We start from the raw sequence: 23,535 nt of genomic DNA, 5'->3' as shown, positions 1-23,535 counted from the left end.
TGGACAATTGGCTTCATGACAGGTTACCAAGCCGACTAGCTAGGAGGGAGACATTCTTTGATGAATATAGGCTTGACATTAGCGGAGTTGATTGATACTTACACAAAAAAATTGGAATATCCAAATGATTTATGATCAGTGACAAGAGGAAATCACTTTGAATTGCTCACAGAGACCTTTCCCGTGAAGAGAAGATGGATATATTTGGGTTGAGTCGAGAAATGGCATATACTTTCTGCATTGGGTATGAATTAATTTATCAGTTCGAAGAAGCATAAGACGCTATTTATTCATGTCACAGCAGCACCATTAGTGAGAACAACTCCTCAAATCAAGCTATTTCTGTGGAAAGTTCTCATTGATTCGCTGGTAGTAACATAACGATTACAAACCAGAGGAGTTAAGTGTGATTTGGGATGTTTATTACTCTGATGAAAAGACCAAAAAGTTAGAAATGGGCTCTAGAAAGTATGAAGAGTCTCATTTTGATGAATATCACCTTTGCGGCTTCATCTATGGAAGTTATCAAAGCCTTGCACAAACCTTACTTTTGTTTTGTTTTAGGGAGGGAAGCAAATTGCCGCGGTGTGATTGTTGCTTCTTTTTCCTCTGTTTTATCTTGTTATTTCGACTGATTATGTGGCATTCTGGTTTTTCTCAAGTAGCACATAGAGTAATATAGAGTGAGTTCTTGAGCTTGTGTGGCTTGCTTACTCTCTACGTACGTAGCAGTCAAAATGTAGGAAATTGTTATACAAAACAAAAGTTAAATCCTAGATATAATTGTTAAAAATGCTGAGAAAGAAATCCAAACATACTTGAGGCCGACATTGACATTATTAAAAGAATAACATGAAGATTAATATAACTATAGATAAATAATACGAGCCTAGATTGTGCACATAATCTTTGCTTTTAGAACCTTTAGCAAATATAAAACACATACTTAGGTTAGTAAAAACGAATCAGACTTGTGTTAATATTATTAATAGATTACAACAATAATTTAAGCCTCTGTAAATTAAATGAGAGAGAAGTACTTCAACTCTGGGTTTAAGATATAACTTCAACGCTGGGTTTATTCGTCCTTTCCACACAGCATCTGCCACGTCATCCTTTACTCTGTTGAAACCGCCAAATAATCAAAATTCAAAACCTTTAAGTCTCTGCTTTTGCATGTCTATAAATCAAAAGCATTTTGAGTTCTAAGCAAGAAAAAGAAAAGAAGAAAAATGTCAGAAGAAGTTGACAAGTTGATCGTTTTATCGGCGTTGTTCCCTGGATTCAGATTCTCTCCCTCCGACATCGAACTCATATCGTACTACCTACGCCGTAAAATCTACGGTGACGAGAATTCTGTAGCCGTAATCGCCGAGGTCGAGATTTACAAGTTCGAGCCATGGGACTTACCAGGTTTCTTTACCATTTTCCAACCTCTTTATCGTAATAATACATATTTATCTTAATAATTCTTGAACTACATCAAGAAGAAAGGAGAAAAAGTTTTGTTACTGTTGTTTAATTGCTCTATTACATAAACTTATAAGTATTTTGGTGTAACATCAAACCAAGTCTTAATTTATTTTAACCGGTTACTTTAACCAGGGGAATCGAAATTAAAATCGGAGAACGAGTGGTTTTACTTCTGTGCAAGGGGAAAGAAATATCCTCATGGGTCACAGAGTGGGCGAGCCACACAAGTTGGTTACTGGAAAGCTACCGGTAAAGTGCGAACCGTGAAAGTAGGGAACCAAACTGTTGGAACCAAGAGAACACTTGTTTTTCACATTGGTCGGGCTCCTAGAAGCGAGAGAACCGAGTGGATTATGCATGAATATTGCATCCATGGAGCCCCAACGGTAAAATTTTGTGGATTTTAGAATTTTGATTGTTGTGAGAAACATATGTTGAAAATCTTGAGCAGGATGCATTAGTGGTTTGCCGGTTGAGGATAAATACCGGTTTTCAAGCTAGTTTGAGCCAAAGACAAGTGGAGAATGGTTATGTGCAAGATGATGAATACGTTGGCCAAAATGGTTGTTCGGAGATGCAGAACAACTATGAACCTGAGTTTGAGATATCATATGATGACATCGCAGAATCATCAAATGTTGTTGAGGTCAGATTTTTTTTGTTTAGATATGTTTTTCTTTTTAAAGAATTGTTTTTTTTTTTAATTGTAGAGCATATTTTGTAACTGAAGTTGAACTCTTTCTTTGGCGTGTAGGGTCAAGCCGACACTGATGATGATTGCTTCGCCGAGATTATGAACGATGATATAATAAAGCTTGACGAGGAGGCGCTGAAAGCTAGCCAATTATTTCAACCAAATTATCCGACTCAACAAGACATAGTATTTAGCGAGGCATCATCAAGTAAAAAGAGGTCAAAACGTGGTATAAGAAAGAACCAAAGCAAACAATGAATTGTTATGCTTTGTTCAGGATCACGAACGTTGCCGAAACCACCTCCTCGGGCCAAGAGAATGCGGAATCAGTTCCTTGTCAAGAAAGATGATAGCCAGAGATTGATGAAGAATGTTCTAGCTACTACTTCTTTCTTGGGTATCTTCTTAATTTCTGTTTTTTTGTTATTGTCTTAACAACTAGGAATTATAGTTAGTCATGTGTTATGTTTTCTTCTATCTCGCACTTATTTGTACTACGTAAACCGTTTTTCTTCATTTTTCTTTGTTGTCTGCTGTTTTTTGTTAGGTTTGTCATTAGTTTCTTTTCGATTAATCTGCTATCTTTATAATCTTTATAACGTTTGTCAAAAATCATATAATTATTACATTTTTACAAAAAAAAATTCACGTGTTTTGTATTTTGTTTTTCTCTGTTTTGTTGAGGGGACCGAGTAAGTAATTTATGTGCTTGTAGATATTTGATATTAGACGCGTTATAAATGAATGGATAAGAATAAGATACGTGTGTCAAAACTCAAAACTCAAAACAACCACATCCTCTTAACTTTTTTTTACCCATGGATAAGAATCATAAGATAGACTTCCATTTTTTGGTATATCGTTATTAATTTTCAGATGATTAGCTTAGCAACTTGGTTAACACTAATTCAAACTACAACAAATTGATATATAATATATATATGTATAATTAAGTTGGTCAAAATTAATTCAACTACATAATCCGCATTAGACAAATTCAAATGCAATATCCTTTTTGTTGCTGAAACAATGGCGATGATTCTGCAAATCCCTCCTTCTTCCTTGTTGAACCCTAGAATCCGATTCCACTCTTCAATTCGAACTTCGTCTGAGTCTAATACCAAGAAATTCAGATGCAGAGCCGTCCGAGAGAAAGCCGAAGAGATTGAGAAAGAGAACACTTCGTCTTCTTCTTCTTCTTCGTCTCCTTCTTCTTCTTCAGCCGAGGAAGTCACGAAGAAATATGGACTCGAAATTGGTCTATGGAAGGTCTTTCTTCCTCCATATTCGTTTTTTCTACTTCAATTTTCTGGGTTTTCGCTTTCGTTCTTTACATATATCAAACGAATCGAAATTGGTAAAAAGGAATTCGTAATCTGAATGATAATTTGATAGTTTCGTGGGTCATTAATTATCCCTATATGCAACGATTTTGACAAATTTTTGGTTCTAATGAATATATGAGTAGATATTGAGCTCAAAGGATGAAGAAATTGATGGAGAGAAGAAGAAGAAATCAAAGACAGATGAAGCTAAGGAGTTACTTGCTAAGTATGGTGGTGCTTATCTTGCTACATCCATTACTCTTTCGCTTATTTCATTCTCACTCTGCTACGCACTCGTCACTTCCGGTGTTGATGTTCAAGCTCTTCTTCTCAAGGTTTCATTCACTTCTTGTTCATACTTAAAGTTGTGTTTTTTCTTGAGGGGGTTGATGCTCTTTGGGGATACTTTGTGGGTTTTATGCTTGAAACTATTCTTCTCAAGGTTTCATCCTCTTCATGTACATACTTAAAGTTATGTTTTTTCTTGAGGGGTTTGATGATCTTTGGGGATATTTTTTGGCTTTTGTGTTTGAAGCTCTTCCCCCCAAGGTTTCATTCTATTCATGTACATACTTAAAGTTATGTTTTTTCTTGAGGGGTTTGATGATCTTTTGGGATATTTTGTGGGTTTTGTGTTTGAAGCTCTTCTTCTCATGGTTTCATTCACTTCTTGATTATACTTAAAGTTATGGTTTTTTCTTGAGGGGTTTGATGATCTTTGGGGATATTTTGTGGGTTATGTATTCGAAGCTCTTCTTCTCAAGGTTTCATTCACTTCTTGTACATACTTAAACTTGTGTTTTTTCCTTGACGTGATTGAGTAAAAGCTGAATTGGGTGTATTGAAGTTGATAATCTTGGTTATTGGAGTGAAAACTAATTTGGGTATTTCTGGTGTTTGAAGGTTGGGATTTCGACGAATGAGACAGGAGAAAAAGTAGGAGCCTTTGCTCTGGCTTACGCGGCGCATAAAGCTGCATCGCCGATAAGGTTTCCGCCTACGGTGGCACTTACTCCTATTGTAGCAAATTGGATTGGGAAGAAAGTGGAGAAGGAGAAGGATGATTAGTGTTTTCCCTTAGCTTATTTGGAGGTATTAAAATGTAAATGTTATAATCACTATATACAGATACTAGACATTGGAAACATTCCTGAATCCTCACTTTCTCTCTACCTTTTATGTACAAAAATTTAAGCATCCGAGTATGATGATGAGTGAGTTAGAAAGATAAGTTCATACGACACAGAACCAAAGAGTGGGAAGAATCCAAGTTGTGAGATAGCTTTTAAACTTGTCCATGTGAGATCTGGTTGGTCTTGTTAGGCATCTGATAGAGGCAGTAGTAGTAGTAGTCTTCATCCACCTGAATTGTCTTACATGAAAATGGTTAGGAAGGATCTCTGTGATTCAGCATATGACTTGGATGCAGTTTGACAAACCGACGAATAAAAAGTAAGCTAAAAACTTGGAAATGGATCGGTTAAAGTTATGAAATCATCTAATGGTGTGGAAAGAAAAAAAAAGGCAATTTATACTCCATCTTGTGGTCAAAGATACACAGCATTGCCCAAATTAGAGTCTCCAAGACTTAGTCCACGAAATTCTGTTGTCCTTAATGCTAAATTGCTCATCTTGCTTTCTTTGATATTGATATTGTATGGTCTTTTGATGGCTTGCTCTCTCGAGCGTTACACTTTTATGCTTGTGCATGATTTACAATGTCTAGATGCTTTAGGTCCAAGCATTAGCACAAATTTTCATTTCGAACTTTCTGAATAAATTACATAAGCCATGCAAAATTTCAAGTGAATCTGAATTCTGAACTATCTGATAGTCAAGGTATGATAAAATGGATGGCGAAAAGAATTTTTCTAATGCCGATTGGATTATTGAAAATGCTCAATTTTGTATAATTGTATCGCATACATTCAAAAATCGTATTACTTAGTTACTGTCCCGCATCGTGGGCAATGAGTATCATAGTTTGGAAATGTCCAATAGCTTAAGGAGGCTCCCAAGTCCAAACAACTTCAGCTTTGAGAAGTTTCAAAGAGAATCGTTGAGAGGTAATAAGACCTCTTGGATTATATCGAGTAGAATCAGAGTCGGTGCTGATGTAACAAACAAATATATTTTAGTCTTAAAATTTAGAACAAAAGAAAATTGTTTACGAAAAATAGTTTCCACACTATGATACACATTGCCCACGATGCGGGACAGAATATTATATATCAATATATCATCATGCAGATTCTAAAAAAAAAGTCTGCCCCTTTTTATGTGATTGAAGAAACTTTGGGTTTGGTTGATATTTGCGATTCTCAGACTCTACAGTTTGTCTGGAATTGCGATTCTCAGACTCTACACTTTGAGAGGTCTCTAATAAAATGTATCACTATACTTTAAAGAAAAAAGACTCTCAAAAGAAAAACAAAACTTAGCTATAAATTAGGTTTCAAATGTTTTTATAGAAAATAAAGATTAACCGAATCTATCTGAGACAAACAGAGTCGATTTGGGCTTTTGAATCTCATGTTGCATGTATTGTCATCTACGCATAACGATTTCGTCAACTGTTAAGAGAAATGTATAGTTTTATTTCATTTAACGAAGAAATACAGATTGAGATAGGTCTGAAACTCTCAGATACTGATTCAACCTGAAAAATTTGATTCACAAGAACAGATTCTTGTAATCGCAAAGTTGCAGAGACAATGAGCTCTAACAACTCCTAATAATCAAAATACAATTCGATAATCCAAAACAGATTAATAAACAGTTCACTCGATACTATTCTATCTCCTTTTTCACTGCTTCTGTTGACTGTTGACCCTTTCACTTGTCCATGTCAGCTTCTTCACACTAATCAGTTATTCGTTTCCTTCTGATCTTCTTCACAACTCTCCTCTTTTGCTTAGTATATACTTTTAGTGGCTTATCAATACCCGTCTCGCTAAGACGAAGCTTGTCCTCAAGCTTCAGATGTCGAAATTGATGAATTAACATTAAAGCTTTTTCCCATGAAGTTTCATGTGATGGTAGGCCAGTCCAACTGATCAAAGCTTCCAAATGACCATCCTCATCATAGCGAGTATCCAATATCTCAGCCGGTTCCATTACTAATTCATCATTCACATATAAAGTCTCAAGAAGTTCAGTCACCAAATGATTTTGACCCAAGACTGGTTTTAACTGTGAAACATGGAATACATCATGGATCTTCGAGTCTTCCAGAAGTTTAAGACGATAAGCAACAGCTCCCACACGAGCCACAATCTCAAGCGGGCCATAATAGTGTGCAGCCAGCTTCTGACATATACGGCGAGAGACAGATTGTTGTCTGTACGGTCGCAGCTTCAAGAAAACTCGATCTCCCACGTTGAACTCCAACTTCCTTCTGTGCTTGTCAGCATTGTTCTTCATTCTGACCTGAGCTAAGCCCAAATGAGCCTTTATTTGTGTTAACATCGAATCTCTCTCACGTAGCATTGCGTCTAATCAAAGTTGGATGTTGAACCATGTTCGAACTTAAGCAAACTCGGAGGGGCTCTTCCATAGACAAGTTGGAATGGTGTTGTTTCTAATGCCGTATGATGATTAGTGTTATTTTGCCCAAGTTTTAGAAGTGCAGATGCAAAGCATCGCAAATAGGTTTCCAGACAACGATTTAGGACCTCTGTTTGTCCATCTGAGTGTGGATGATATGCAGTACTAAATTTCAGCTGTGTACCAGCTTGCTTGAACAATTCCTTCCAGAATGAACTTAAGAACACTTTATCTCTGTCAGAAACAATGGTGGCTGGGAATCCATGTAGCCTTACCACTTTCTGAATGAACTTTAATACCATATCTTCAGCTGTAAAAGGATGCTTGAGCCCAATGAAATGAGCAAATTTTCTCAGTCGATCAACGACCACCAATATCACATTGAAGTTCTGAGATAGTGGTAATCCCTCAATAAAATCCATTGAGATGTCCTCCCAAAATGAATTCGAAATAGGTAGGGGCTGCAGTAGACCCGGTGGTGATAGTGTTAAATATTTGTTCTTCTGGCAACACTGCATTCAGCCACATATTTTTGAATATCTGCAGTCATTTTCTTCCAGTAAAAAACCTGTTGGATTCTCCTTGTTGTCCACCAACTACTTCATCATGGTATAGTTGTAAGATTAAAGGGATATGAGCTGATTTCCTCGGTAACACCAGTCTCCCTTTATATAGTAACTTGGTATCAATTACCGCACGATCTGGATAGTCTGCAAGTTTGGCTAGCATGAGAGATTTCAGGTTCTGAATGTCTTCATCTGTCTCAATTTTTCATTGATTCAGTCTTTGCCAGATCTGTTGCTACACCTCGAGCTGATATAACATGATCCAGATATTCTACCTGCCCTTGTCCAAATAAACACTTCTTCTTATTTGCCAACAGTTGTTGTTCCACAAACATCCAAAACAGTTTGTAAGTATTGGACGTGTTCTTCAACATATGCACTGAACACCAAAATATCATCAAAAAAAACAAACGAATTGTCCCAAGAATAATCTGAACAACTCATTCATTAATGCCTGATAACATTTCGGAGCATAACTTAACCCGAATGTCATTACCAGAAATTCGTAATGGCCATTAAATGATCTGAAAGCAGTCTTTTCGATATCTCTCTCTTCCATTATGATTTGGTGGTATTCTGATCGAAGGTCCAATTTCAAAAATACTTTTGCTCCATTTAGCTCATCTAATAATTAGTCGATCATGGGTATAGGGAACTTGTCAGGTATCATGATTTTTTTCAGAGCCCTGTAATCTATACAAAAACGCCAACTCACATCTTTCTTTTTCACCAGCAATACTGGACTTAAGTATGGACTCCTGCTCGGTCGAATGATACCATCAGATAGCATTTTTGTAACCAATTTTTCCATCTTTTCTTCATAGGCTTGTGGGTACCTATAGGGCCTAACACTTATTGGTCCAGCTCCAGCTATTTGGTTAATAGCATGTTCGTGTCCACGAATAGGAGGGAGTTGAGTAGTTTCTGCAAAATTTTCATATATTTTCCCAATAAGTGCTCAATTGGTTCTGGAACTACCATTTCTTCTACTTTCTTTTCTGCATAAAACTGTTCCATGTCGAATCCAATTGATTTCTGCATAAACTTTAGGGAATTATTAGTGTCATGGAGAGAAGGATCACCAATGAGTTTCACAGTCACTCCTCTATGATTGAACGAAATCTCGTGGTTCTCCCACTCCATTTCACACTTCCTAAGCGTCCTTAACCACTATACTTCTAAGATAATATCATTGTTTCTCAACTCCAATACAATGAAATCGACTTGAAACTCATTAGATTGCAAAGTGAATGGTATCTGTTTGCAAACACTTGAGCCTCTTGCAGTGATTCCTGTGCCCAAAAGGATATCTAAATTGTTGTACTGCTTCAGGTTTATCTTAGCTTTTGCCACCACTGATGTATCAATAAAGTTTTGGTTTGCTCCACTATCAACATAACTACAATATAACTTCATAGTTTAGTTGTCCTTGGTCAAGGCCGTGCCTATGAAGTAGAAAAAAAAACATTCACCTACGGGTCTACTTGTTTTTTCAAAAATAAAGTGCCCAATTTTCTAATTAAATATATTAATTGTTAGTAGTAGAAAAAAATTCTTTGTAGAAAATTAATGATTATGTAAAAATAGATAACTTATTAAAAAATATTTTAACAACACAATAAAAATATTAAGTCGACACATATAGTAATTTAAACAATTAGAAAATTAAAAATTTATTGTTTTTTTCTTAATTGAAATCTTACGCAACTCACTTATTCTTTTCACAATAACAAAATAATCAATTAATATGTTCTAATTGCTAAATATTTTTTTATTACAATTTTGTTTTATCTAATTTAAATTTAATTTGATTTATGATTTATACTAAATTTAAAGAAAAACTCAAATAATTGGTTAATTTATCAACTTCAAAAAAATATGATTTAGATTTTAGATTGGAATATGTTTAAAATTGTAGATATGTATTATAGTTTTATGAATTTTGAAAATAATAATGTTATATTATTTATATGTATTATTAGTTTTATTTGAACTTGGAAAATTAATGATTATTATTTGTTTTATATGAATTAAATTGATTTTCTATAAATTAGGGACAATGATATATAGATTAATAGGGCTCCCAAACTCTGGGCACGGCTCTGTCCTTGGTGTGATGATAATCCCAAGAATGAGAACAGTGATAACTCTATGAGTTCGGTCACTCGGCCTTCTTTATCTTCGAAAGTATTTACGAGTTTTGAATCTACTAATTCCACTTCTCTATCTTCCAACACAGTAAGAACCCTCAATTCTTTATTTGGACGCTTATATGTTTTAGACCAGCGTTCTCTACACTTGTAGCACAGCCCTTGACGCCTCAATTCTTCATATTCAGTTTGGCTTAGTTTCTGAAAGCCTGTGGTGTTCAGTGTTTTCCATGGAGGTTTGTATTGATGGTGTTGGACTTGATGTGGTGTCGGTGTGTCGAGGGTTGTCAAGTTTTACCCTAATAGCCGCAAGTACACAGCTGATCGATTGTAGTACTTAGGGATCGAATCCACAGGGAAGGAGGATCTTTTCCTGCAAAAAGCCTTTGAAATAAGTTAAAGTAAGGAAGTCTAGAACAAAAACGGTTTTGTGGGGGTTTGGTAGTGTGTTTAAAATGTAAAAACGAAATATTAAAAGAGAATACGGGAATTAAATGACGTAATAACTAAACTTAATGAAAATGACTAAAAATGATAAAAACGGATATTCTAATGCTTAAATGAAAATGAACTAAAAAGGAAAGACAATATTGAACTAAAGCTTTAAAGAAAAACGGTGTAAATCAATAAGAAAGAAGGCGTTGGGGTTCAGGGAAGTTTTCTCAGGGGTACGAACGATTCAAAACATTGCTAGAGAGGAAATTTTGTAAGATCTTAGCTTAAACTTTTCGAACTGGAGTCACGGACGTATAAATACGCCACTGTCGTGATCATAGACAACTATCTCTCTCAATCCTGACCAGTAGGTTTCCACTCTGGCCTTGGAAGAGAAGAGATGCATTATGTTTAAGACTCGTCCTAATTCACAAATCGCCCATAGGTAGGTTTCCACTCCTATGTTTGTTTTGCTCTCCCAAACTAGATCTGATATCTGATGAACACTTTCGTGTCACCAAGCATCTGGATCAGATTGTAGTTCATGACGCTACCCTCATGCAGTAAAAACGAATTCAGAAGAAAAAGTTCTAAGATTCAGCTCAAAAGCCAATGGAATCCTCACCGAACATATAAATCCCCATCGAAAATCCCTTAATCCCAACAATAAAACTACTCAGACATGATGAACGAAATTAAAGACATAATATTAAGAAGTAGAATAGAAACCGAAATTGAAAAAGAAAGAACAAGGGTTCAAGAGAACAAATCTCTCTCTCCCTAAAAGCTAAAGCAAAAACAATGAAAGTATGAAGTAAATAATTCGGTTCTCTAAGGTTACACGATTTCTAGGGCTCGTAAGACATGTATTTATAGTGCTCAAGACCTCTCTAGACGTCACTTAGGGTTTCTCCAAATGTGGGTTTCAGAAATGGGCTTTTTGGGCTCGGAGGTTGAAGGCCGCGGTCGGGAGTGCTCTGACCGCGGGGAATGTATGGTTTGCCGCGGTCGGGATGCTCCTGACCGCGGGAAATTGCTTGTTGGCCGCGGGTGGAAGTGCTTGCCGGCTGGTTTACGGGATATCTTGCTCTTCGCGTATCTTTTGATTTAACCGTTGGATTGCCAAGCTGTAAAGTGCACTGGAAAGCTGATACTTCCATCTTTAAGGTCTCCAAATTTGAGCTGGATCAGACGGTGAGAAGGCCTTCAATCAGGGGTGAACTTCTGACAGTTTGACTCTGAGCTGAAATATGGTTTTCTATCAATTTTGTTAAGCTTTTCCCTAAGTTACCTGAAAAGAGTCTTGGAACTACAAATACTATAAAAACGTAATAAAATTACTTAAAAGCAATTAAAAACATAGAAAAAGTATTTCAAAACGATCCATAAAAGTGGTCAAAATACGGTGTTATCATGTATGTCGTATTTGGCTTAGTTTTCTGAGCTGTGACTTGGTTACTACATTGTCCTCTCATTCTTTCTTTACTGTTTTCTTGAATTATAAATGGTGAAGTTGATTTCAGGATGTTGAACTGCGAGGAAGAATGTAGAGGTACATACATTGTTCATCTTTGTTGGTTTTGCTGTGAAACACTTGCCAAATTTGTAAAAAATGCACTATCTTCCATACGAATCACTGCGTGAAAATGTTTGGTTAGAGTCTTTGGTTTCTTCAGCTTAATGACCTCCTAGAACTCTGGCCTTAATCCAAGATAAAAGACATGAGTCTTATTGGCCTCATGAACTCCTTTCACTATGGTTGTAGCTCTTCAAATTCGTTGACATAGTCCACAATTGATCCCATCTCTTTCATACTGAATAGTCTCTTTGCATGATTCTCTTCCAATTTCAAGCTGAACCTGGCAGTTAACCTTTCTTTGAACTGATTCCAACTTCAAAACTCCTGAATCTCAGTTTCCCGGTTATACCAATTCAACACAGGTCCTTAAAGACTGATAGACATCAAATCGAGTTTCTCTGCATCTGTATACTTTCAAAAGAATATCTCGGCCAACACAATCCATCTATTCGGTCTATTTCCATCACATACAGGTAGTTCAATATTCCTCAACATACCATTTCTAGTCTCAAGAACATTATGGATTCCCCGATAACCTAGCTGTTGATCATCGCAACTATCAGAAGTTTCTAATGTATGTGAAATCGAGCTTAATGTTTAATCGACAGACTTGATCTTCTTCTCCATCGTTGTTACATGCATCGTAATCTCTGAATGTGCTTTCGTTAGCAATTCCCAATCTCCGCAGATGATTCCGACCTCATTGTTCAATTCCGCCATCGAAATGTGTATTTCAACCGACATCTGCTTGATTTCTGCCATTCAAGTCATCGCAATCACTGGTTCACCGCACCACTTTTTATGAAAAATGTATAGTTTTATTTCACTTAATGAAGGAATACATGATTGAGACAGGTCTGAGAATCTCAGATACTGAATCAACCTGAGAATTCGATTCACAAGAACAGATTCTTGTAATCGCCAAGTTGCAGAGACAATGAGCTCTAACAACTCCTAAGAATAAAAATACAATTCGATAATCCCAAACAGAATAACAAAAAATTCACTATATACGATTCTATCTCCTTCTTCACCGCTTCTGTTGACCGTTGACCCTCTCACTTGTCCACGTCAGCTTGAACTTTTCACACTAATCAGTTCTTCATTCCCTTATGATCCTCTTCATAAAATCTCCTCTTTTGCTTAGTATATATTCTTAGTGGCTTATTAATACCCGCCTTGCTAAGACGAAACTTGCTTCAGATGTGGAAATTGATGAATTAGTATCGAAGCTTTTTTCCCATGAAGTTTCATGTGATGGTAGGCCAGTCCAATAAAAAAAGACTCTTAGAAGTATACTGAAAATGCAACCGCTGCCAAAACTGCTGGCAATAGGCTTTCATGCACGAAGCCAAAGTCATTGATTTGATGTGTATACTTGGTATACAAGAGCAGATAATCTAGTTCAGTCGAGACCAAAACGATGTGAGTACTATACAATGGTCTATGCTGTTAAGTTTGTAACCTCGCTCTCAATCTCCTATAACACCAAAGTAGAAGAACGTACAGAGAATCTTTATTGATAAAAAAAATTGAAAATTATGAACACCGATCTCATGGCGATCGCTTATCAGAAACTCATAGCATCTCACCAAGTTTGTAACAAACAACTTTGATGGTGTACTCACAATCCGAGCTCTCTAGGTATTTAAACGAAGAAGAAAACAATACACAACTACAATTTTAAAAAGAATCAAAGCTTCTTTCTGAAAATAAGTCTTCAAAGTTAACTCTCCGTGTTGATGGGCTCTGTTCCTCCTTCATTAGCCTCTGATCTTCTCTTCCTCATGTATACTCGTTTAATCTTATCAATACCCCGTCAATGAAACAGCAGGATACTGATTATCGAACTCCGATGTGAGAAACCAAGTACTCTCATGCTCAGGAAAGTTCTTCCAACGAACAAGCACCTCCAAGTACCCTTCTCTGTTGTAACAATGAGCGATGACTGCATCCAATTCCAGAATAATCTCTCCCACATCTGAAAATGAATTAAGTAATAGAATAGGCTGGACAGTACTTGATGTGATCATGGAACCAGAGACAGCAAAAGAGGTTCTAGAAGAAGCTTTGATCATTCCGGAAGAACCAATGACACATTCCAAGGCCTTGAGGCTTGTAGAAGCTGTCCGGAAGCTGCTTAATGAAGTCAGGAACATGGAAGTTCAAGTCCGGATCGACGAGGAACAACTTACACAGCCAGTCCTTACTTCAGTTCAAGTTGAGGCATCTATTTGAGGTTTGGCCGATGGATTAAGTCTATTGTAATATTTTTCCTGCTCTCAGTTTTGTCCCTATGGGTTTTCAGGGAGAAGGTTTTAATGAGGCAATGGGCTTACATCTCATTCTTGGCCCAAATCTCAAGTAGAATATCAAGGATAATCGCGGAGTAAAAGCTTAAGGGTCATCTTTAACTAAGGAGTACAAGAGTCATTCAACAAAGAAGTCAAAGAGTTATTCAACTTTAATTAATTATTTTACATTTCCATGGATGACTCTTAGCGTACTTCCTCCCCTATATAAACTTGTGTAAGATCATTTGATCAGACATCTTTCATTTTTATAAAATCGTTTTCTTTGAGAGAAGTTTTCTCTTTTGCTCTTTGTACACTTTTTTTCTGATTTCTTGGTAGATTTAGTTTATATAATTGACACAGCCATTCTTTAGTTGTCTCATGGAAGCGTTATAAGTCGAGATCGGGGCTCAAGAATTTTCGGAAACAAGTTTCTCACGCCTTGACATTCATCTCGCGAATTCTATCAGCCAGCATTGTCACCGCCTTGTTTCTTTGCTCGTTGTGAGTTTGGGGCCTAAGGATTTTTGAGTTAACACTCACGCCTTAGCATCCGGCTTCGTGATCCATTGGAGTCAAATGTTATCCGACTATTGCCAACCATAGAACGTGATTTCTTTGGGAAGATCGTATCAGTACTCTCCACCACTGCCTTCAGCTGTGAAACATGAAACACATGCTGCATTTGTGATGAATCTGGAAGCTTCAGCCTGTAAGCTACATTCCCTATCTTCTCCAAATCTCAAATATTAAATTCTGATACACGCGCTTAGTTACTGAATTTTGGCGATATAGCCGCAATTTCAAGTAATAGAATAGACTGGACAGTACTCTCCACCACTGCCTTCAGCTGTGAAACATGAAACACATGATGGATTTGTGATGACTCTGGAAGCTTCAGCTTGTAAGCTACATTTCCTATCTTCTCCAAAATCTCAAATGGTCCATAAAATTGGGCAGCTAAATTCTGACACACGCGCTTAGTCACTGAATGTTGACGATACAGCCGTAATTTCAAGAAAACCATATCAGCAACTTCAAAAGAGACATCACGAATGATGCTTATCAGCGTATTCCTTCATAAATTGGTGAGCCTGAGAAAGATAGCCTTTTAGGTTTATCTGTTGCAACATAGAATCACGTTCTTTTAACATTTGTTCCAACTCAAAGTTCTAAGTCCACCCTTCTTCGAACTGAACCAAACTTGGAGGATCATGTCCATAAATGACCCAAAATAGTGTAGTCTTCAGAGCAGTGTGAAAGCTTGTATTGAACCAAAACTTTGTCCAGTGTAAGTATGTGAATTATGTCTTAAGGTGTCCTGATGCGAAACATCGCAGATAAGTTTCTAATCAGGGGGTGGTTACCTTAGTTTATCCATCGGTCTGTGGATGAAATGTTGAGCTAAACTTCAACGACGTACTGGCTAGCCGGAAGCATTCTTTCCAAAATTTACTCAAAATATCCAATCTCTATCTGATACAATCTCTATCCAATATCCAATCTCTATCGGATACAATTGTAGAGACTGAGTCTATCCACCATTACAAAGATGACATTAATACCACCTGAAGAAGACAGACCCTCAACAAGTTCATACTTATGTCACTCCAAACTTGAGTAGGGATTGAAAGAGGTTGTAAGAGTCATGCAGGAGAAATAATAGAGTACTTGTGTGTTTGACAAACACCACAAGCTGAGATATATTGTTGAATCGTTTTCCTCATCTATTTCTAGTATAAAAATTATCTGAATTCTCTTCAGTGTTTTCAGGACTCCCTAATATCCACCCATAAACCCATCATGATATTCTTTTAATATCACCAGTACAAAATGCTGATTTCTGTGGTCTCACCAGGCATCTCTTATACAATAATTTCCCATTATTGACCACATAACCTTGCTTCAATGTCTCACTTTTCAATAGTTTTTGTATCAAAATATGTATGCCTGTGTCTTGAGCAATCTTTGCATATACATCCTCCAATTGAATCACCCGAGGAATAGTTAGTGTATTGAATAACATTTTCTCGCTTGAAATTGAGATTTTGCCCATGCATGAAAGACTATCAGCAGCTTTATTGTCAATGCCAGATTTATATACAATGTCAAACTGAAAACCAATGAGTTTGGTAAACCATTTCTGATATTCCATGGATACCCCCTTCTGATCCAATAGAAACTTTAAACTCTTCTGATCAGTATTCACAATGAATCTTCTACCAATCAAATAATGTTTCCACTTCAAAACAACCATCACAATTGCCACCAATTCCTTTTCATATATCGTCTTTAGTTTTGCTCTTAGAGTCAAGCCTTTACTGAAATAGGTGATAGGTCGCTTATTTTGCATTAGAACAGCACCTAAACTAAAGCCTGAAGCATCAATCTCAACTACAAATACTTCGTTAAAAGTAGGAAGTGTCAATACCGGTGCTGTGATCATAGCGGTTTTCAGCTTGTTGAAATATTGTTGAGCTCTATCATACTACTCGAATGAATCATTCTTCAACAGTTCGGTCAATGGTCTTGCTAGGATCTCATATTCTTGTACAAACCATCGGTAGTAACACGTGAGACCAAGAAAATCACGTAGCTCTTTAACAGACTTAGGTGACGGCCATTTCTATATTACCTTTATTTTAGCTGGATCAGTTGAAACTCCTTTTTCCGAAACGATGTGTCCCAAATAATCGACTTTGCCTTGACAAAAAAACACTTCGTCTTATTGGCGTACAGTTTATGTTCTTCAAAAATATGCAACACAACTTGTAAATGTCGACAATGGTCTTCGAGAGAATAACTGAAAATTAGGAAATCATTAAAGAAACCAACACAAACTTCCGCAGATAAGGACAAAGTATCTGATTCATCAGCCCTTGGAATGTAGCAGGAGGGTTAGTTGACTTACATGACATGACTAAAAACTCGTAATGACCCTCATGCATCCCAAAGGCAGTTTTTCTGAAGTCTTCTTCTCTCATTCCGATTTGGTGGTAACCAGACCTCAAGTCGAGTTTAGAAAATACCGATGTACCATGAAGCTCATCCAAGAATTAACCGATCATAGGAATGGAGTATATATCGGGTATGGTAGCTTGGTAGTCGACACAAAACCTCCAACTCTGATATTTCTTCCTCACCAGTAGCACCATACTTGAGATTGGGCTCTTGCTAGGCCTGATGATCCCAGTTTGTAACATCTCAGTGACTAATTTCTCCATAGTCTCCTTACTGGCGTGAGGATACCTATAAGGTCGAACAACTACTGAAGTCACCCTATGTATCAATGAAATAATGTATTCACAGCCTCTGATTGGAGGAAGACCGGATGGAAGAGAAAACACACTATCAAATTTATTAAGAACCTCTGTAATAACCGTAGGAATCTGTGAATCAAGTGGTACTTGATGACTGTTGAACTTAATCTGAAATCCCTTAGCATTGACAGAGTATGCGGGTGCAATAGATTTGAAGGATAGTCTTTGTTCATGAAGCTCTGTATCCCCGGTCAGTTTAATTTTCTTTCCTTCATAGTTAAACGTCCATTCATGCAAATCTCAATTAACTTCACACTTGCCTAAAGTCCTCAACCATTGAACCCCCCAATATCACATCTGGTCCACAACTCCAATGAAATAAAATCTGAAACAAAGTCTAACCCTTACTTCGAAAAGGCCACTTGTTTACAGATTAATGATCCTTTTGCTAGAATACGAGTACCAAGCTTGATGTGAAGATTTTTCAATTTGAATATGTGCAGCTTAAGTTTCTTCACCACTTGAGGAGCCAAAAAATTGTGTGTTGCTCCACTGTCAATCATAAAGATGCCTGTGAGTTTGCCTATAGTACCTCTTAGCTTTGTTTTGGTTGGTGAATACAATCCCATAAATGTATTAAATGATAATTTCATCATGACTCAACCCCCTCGAGCTCTTCTTCACATATCCCCACTCCATTCACCATGGTTAATGCCTGGAATCTCTTTTAGGATACACTTCTTTGTGGCATGGACTTCCCATCACACTTGAAACAAATATTATTTCTTCTCTTCTCATCCAACTCCGCATCAGAAAATACTTGTCTTAGACGAGGGTTCTTTGTAGCAGATTGTCTATTTTCAGTGTTTTTCCTTTTCGACACAGGCGGTTGAGCAGACTGTACTGCTGGATATCTTTGTGAATTTTAATTCGATGAAGAGCAAAAAGGATGATACAATATTTTATGCTTAGGTCGTTCTACGGCGTTGTAAACTTCACTCACCACTTTACAAAACGTACTTGTCTCCATCTTCAAGACCGCTGCCTTATGATTTCTCAATCCTTTAGGTTCTTTCATTCAGATCACTTCCTTCATTTCTGGTTTCAATCCATTTAAAATATATTGATCAAGTTCTTCTCATCGATCCACACCACGAACTTGGCCAGAAAGTTCTTCAAACTCGGTCACATACTCTACAATGGATCCTTTTTGCTTGATACTACAAAGTTTTTTTGACTGGTTCATCCTCCAAAGACTCAGCAAACCTATTTAATTATGTCTTTGAAATTTTCCCATCCCTAGAAATCCGAGTCAATAATCGTCCAATTATACCAGTTAAGTACCGTGTCTTCTAAAGTCAAGGATATCAAATTCAACTTCTCATCATCCAAGTATTCTCCCAACCTGAAGAAACGCTCAACTCTATATATCCAAGCATATAACAAACAACCAGCAAACACCAATAATTCCAATTTCCATTACATCGATTCACGATTTGCTAAGGTTTCCCGATAACCTAACTGTGAATCTCTCTGGTCAGGGTTAGAATTCCGTACCTGAGTTGGAAAATCTGATGAAGACTCGATACTTTGCCATTCGGTTTTGAAACTTTCAAATTTTCCTTGATATGAGCTAATATCTCTCCCATCAGCTCAAATTGTTTCGATTGCATCTCCAGTTGCTTCTCAATGGTGTTAAATCTGTTCGACTTCTCCACCATTTCGTCAAAACGTTGATTCGATTTCTCCACTATGTCTTTGAGTTCATCAATTTTAACCTGCGTATCTTGCACAGATCCTTCAATTAACTTGAATTTCTTTGTTGGATCCACCATCGCTTCAATCGCTCAGCTCGACACGTCATGACACACCAATTTGTTAAGTTTATAATCTCGTTCTAAATCTCCTATAACACCAAAGTAGAAGAATATAGAATCTTTATTGATAACAAAATCGAGAATTACAAACACCAATACGATCTCATGTCGATCGCGTATCAAATACTCATAGCGTCTCACCAAGTTTGTAACAAACAACTTCGATGATACTCACAATTCAAGCTCTTGAGGTATTTAAACAAAGAAAAAAACAATACGCAACTAATTTTTTTAAAAACAATCAAAGCCTCTTTTTCTGAAAAGAAATCTTCAAAGTCAACTCTCCTTCATTAGCCTCCGATCTTCTCTTCCTCACGTATACTCGTTTGATCCTATCATATGCACATAATGGGAAAACTGTACTTGAAAACTTTAGAAAGAGATGACAGATGCATATATACTCTCACCAACGTTTCCCATATGAAGATTTTTACAGAGGTGTCCAAGTATAATACCAGTTAGCATGAGAACCAATCAACACCTAAATTTTAAAAGTTCTCAAAGAAATTATCCCTTTTCATGTGATACCGGCTTTAACCTGCTTCATTGAAGATGGACAATTCTAATTGACATATCTTATAAAAATCAGTTACCAAGGCAGAGTGTAACACCCGTGTTCTGTAGAAAAATATGTCTAGCTCGGAAAAAAGATGTGTAGACGTAGAAAATCAAGTATTAGGTGATTGCTAAGATAAGAGCATCTCCAGTGTATAACTCTATATTTTATTCCATTTTTGAGTAACTCCAAAATGGAATTTTGTTTTACTCCAACCTTACTCTATTTTCCAAAAAAATAGACTCATGACTAAAAACATGGAGTAACTCTACTTTTTACTCCATATTTAGAGTAACTCTATTTTTTACTATATTTTGGAGTGAAATATAGATTATGGTTGGAGAGAATTTTGCTTCAAACTCTATTCTGAAGTTAAATTTAGTGTAGGATTATAGATGGTCTAAATGAGTATTACCCTAGCTAAAATGGGTACTGCCCGAGATTTTCGCTAAGTCTGGGCGTTTATTCAGACATGCAGAGATTTTCTGGAGTTTGTTCGAAATTCAAACAAGTTTGGTCAGAATCAGACAAAATTGGTAAGCGATTATTAGGAGAAGTTGATAATCCGCGGAGAAAAACTGAACGGAGACAGTTATGTGGTAAATGCGCTCGAGAAAAAGTGTGGGTACGGTTATCTGATTTTGACCAAACACGTGTTTGCGCATGAACTATTACTCTCAGAAAATATGACGTGCATGAGCGGTTTTAGCCGAGCAAATAAGGGAAACGGTTTCTGGGTGGTTTTCTTTGGAGAAAACGATGATCGCCTATTTACCAAGGCAGAGTGTTTCTGAAAAAGAGTGTTTAGCAAATAATTTTTTTTTCTAAAGAGTATTAACCGAGCTAAAATTGAGTTTGTCCGAGATCTTCGCTAAGTCTAGGCATTTATTCAGACATGCAGAGATTTTCGGGAGTTGGTCAGGATTCACACAGGTTTGACAATGTTGGTAAGCGATTGTCGGGAGAAGTTGATAATCCACCAAGAAATGTTGAGTGGGAACGATTATGTGGTAAGAGCGCTCGAGAAAAAGTGTGGGAATAGTTATCTGATTTTGACGGAGAAATATTGCGCGCGAATGGTTACTTTTAGAAAAAATGACGCGCGTGAGCAGTTTTAGCCGAGCGAGCAAAAAGAATGGATGATCGCCTATTTAAGAAGGATTTTCGGCTCATTCTTCTCTTTCGCATGAGCAAAAACTCTGAAAGATTGGGAGAAAAAATGTAAAAGAAAATACCCAAGAGAATTCGTTTGTAACTGAGAGAAATTCGATTCTTGCAGAGGGATTGATATTTTACCCGAGTGTGGTAAGAATCTAGGTAAGCGATCGAGAATATGTATTAACAATCAGAGAATCTGTACCACGAGGAAAGCTAAGGTAAGTGTGTGATCGTGGCTTGTGTTGGATCATTTCTTGTCTAGATTATGTTAGTCTGTTTGTGTGGTTGGTTTTTGTGTTTGTCATGGTATATTCTACTGGCTAACCGTAATAGCTGATCCAGATCAAGCAATACACTTGCGATTATGATGCTCTTTGAGGTTTCTTTGATTGCAGAATGATTGACTTGTAAGCATGGGTGACTATGCACGGCTAGTTTTCTGTTATGAAAAGCGTTCTTGGCTATCTGATCCATGTATGATGCAATTTGTAATATTGCTCAGTGAGATGGAATGACTGTTCTCACTAAGCATTTCTATAATGTATACCTTTTTTAATGGATACAGGTGATAAAGATGTTTATCAGCTCACGTGGACAAAGGCTATGAAGGCAGATCCATCCCAAAGATGGTGGATAAAAATGCGATGGTCCGAAATCTTTATCTTTAAAATATCATTCTAAAAAGAGCCAATTTTTTTTTGTTTTTAAATGAGAAATGACTCTTTTTTTGTCTATAAAAATCAGAAATAGTTTATCTAGTTATTGACTGAAAATATATATGAAATAATTATCAGATATATTATAAAATTAAAATGATAAAGAAACATAAATAAAGACACTATTTATAAAGATAGTTAATTATAAGGACCAAAATGCAATAGAAAAGATGAATCTTCAAATTTGAAGATCTGAATAGTAAAACTTCAAATATAGAGTGTCACTGTTCAGATCTTCAAAATTTGAAGATTTGAAATCTCTCTTAGAGTGCATAAAACTTTAAATTTGAAGATATGAAGTCTCTCTTGGAGATGCTCTTAGAAAAATAGGTACAAATAGTAAATATTTAAATATTTTTGTCCAGTACACTTGATATGTATTGGGTCGCACCTGTGTAAAGAAAGAAATGATATGATGTATGATAATTGGTCTAGATCAATGTAATAACTTATATGCGAACTGAATCATTGTATTATAACTTCTTTTATGATTCAAGTATTATGTTGAATTTACTTATGGTTGTCTATTTAACTAATGCGTAAAAATATTAAGTATAATCCAGATAATTTTAATAAGTATTAGTTTTAAAAAATTCGGATTAGAGTGCCATACTGTCTTTAACTGATGAAATAAAAAGTAAATATTTAAAATATTTTTTTACAATAAATATTGTTAAAGTTTTTTTACACATTAACTAATTAAACATATTAAAAACGTTTATCATACCTCTAAAATATGTTAACTATTAGTATTTTCACTAGATTAATTTGAGGTGGAATTAGGTATTTGTTACCAAGTATAAATTGACAAAACAAAAACAAAATTCTTGAACGACACCTTTACACACATAAATCACTAATACTATTATATATGTATCTCAACAACATATTTAACATTTATGTATCAAACAAAGTTACCCGCCGACATTATATGGATATAATAATCCATAGGAATATATTATATATGTAGTAATACGATTCACAATTTTCAGTGAACCTACTAATCTTATGATGAGTTCATATCATAACCAGAGTAAATCGACCTTGATTTGGTCCAAGATTAAATGGAGATATGGCATCATGTGTTCTCCTATATTAATGGGATTGTTTTCGACTTAGTCACGTTTTCTACTTGTTTAGTTGGCAGTTAATTTCTTTACATCTTTCTTGTATATTTAAGAGACTATTGTATTTGGTTTGTCATGTCCTATGGGCATCACTATCTCGCTGCAGATTTATATACTAATTATTGTTTATGCTTTAAAATTAGATATAGAACAATGATTTGTATTTTATTATTATTTATATTAGGTTATAATACCAGCCAAGTATTTTGTAGAAATATGTTAAACATTCTCTAGAGAGAGTTAGTATATTTTCATATATATGAAATCTATTTTAATCATATAAAATCAATTTGTGTTGGCTTATTAGTCCACCAAAATTAATTTTTTTATATACTATGTGTACGTTCTAGTTGTTATTAATTTTGAAATTAGAAAAAAAAATTTAACAAAATAAGCAAAACAGAAGGAAAAAAATATGCAAAAAATGACTAAATGTAAAAAGCATAGATTTAGATTGGAGACAATAAAAACAAAAAGATTATTCTTAATTCCCAAGCACCAAAGAATGTAATAGTCCAATTTAAAACTGCAAAAATTCAATTCAAAAAAGTGTTTTTATTCGATAGCTTATCAAATTTAACAATGGATCTAATAATATGACTTTAAATTTACTATATACTAGATTTTACCCCGTGAAATTTATCAAATTTTATAATGTAATTTATGATTTTTTATAAATTTAATTTTTTTAATAAGTGATAAAGATTCATTTTTTGTTTATATATGTAATTTATATTTAAAATTTTCTGTTAGTATTCGGACATAAAAACACAGTTATA

General features: G+C 35.8%; 1 protein-coding gene and 1 pseudogene across 1 annotated transcript; both read left to right on the top strand.

Moving 5' to 3' along the window:
- Positions 1-1,232: 1,232 nt before the first annotated feature.
- Positions 1,233-2,602, top strand: LOC18025440 (annotated as a pseudogene).
- A 507-nt stretch (positions 2,603-3,109) lies between these two features.
- Positions 3,110-4,689, top strand: LOC18025439. Its single transcript, XM_006408637.2, has 3 exons — positions 3,110-3,436; positions 3,636-3,827; positions 4,396-4,689. Exons 1-3 carry the CDS (start codon positions 3,197-3,199, stop codon positions 4,558-4,560), a joined length of 597 nt encoding a protein of 198 aa, XP_006408700.1. The 5' UTR covers positions 3,110-3,196; the 3' UTR covers positions 4,561-4,689.
- The last annotated feature ends 18,846 nt before the right edge of the window (positions 4,690-23,535 follow it).

Source organism: Eutrema salsugineum, unplaced genomic scaffold, assembly GCF_000478725.1.
Source record: "Eutrema salsugineum unplaced genomic scaffold, Eutsalg1_0 scaffold_12, whole genome shotgun sequence".
NCBI lineage: Eukaryota > Viridiplantae > Streptophyta > Magnoliopsida > Brassicales > Brassicaceae > Eutrema > Eutrema salsugineum.
Note: the sequence above shows the minus strand (reverse complement) of the source record. Positions and strands in the feature narration are given on the sequence as shown.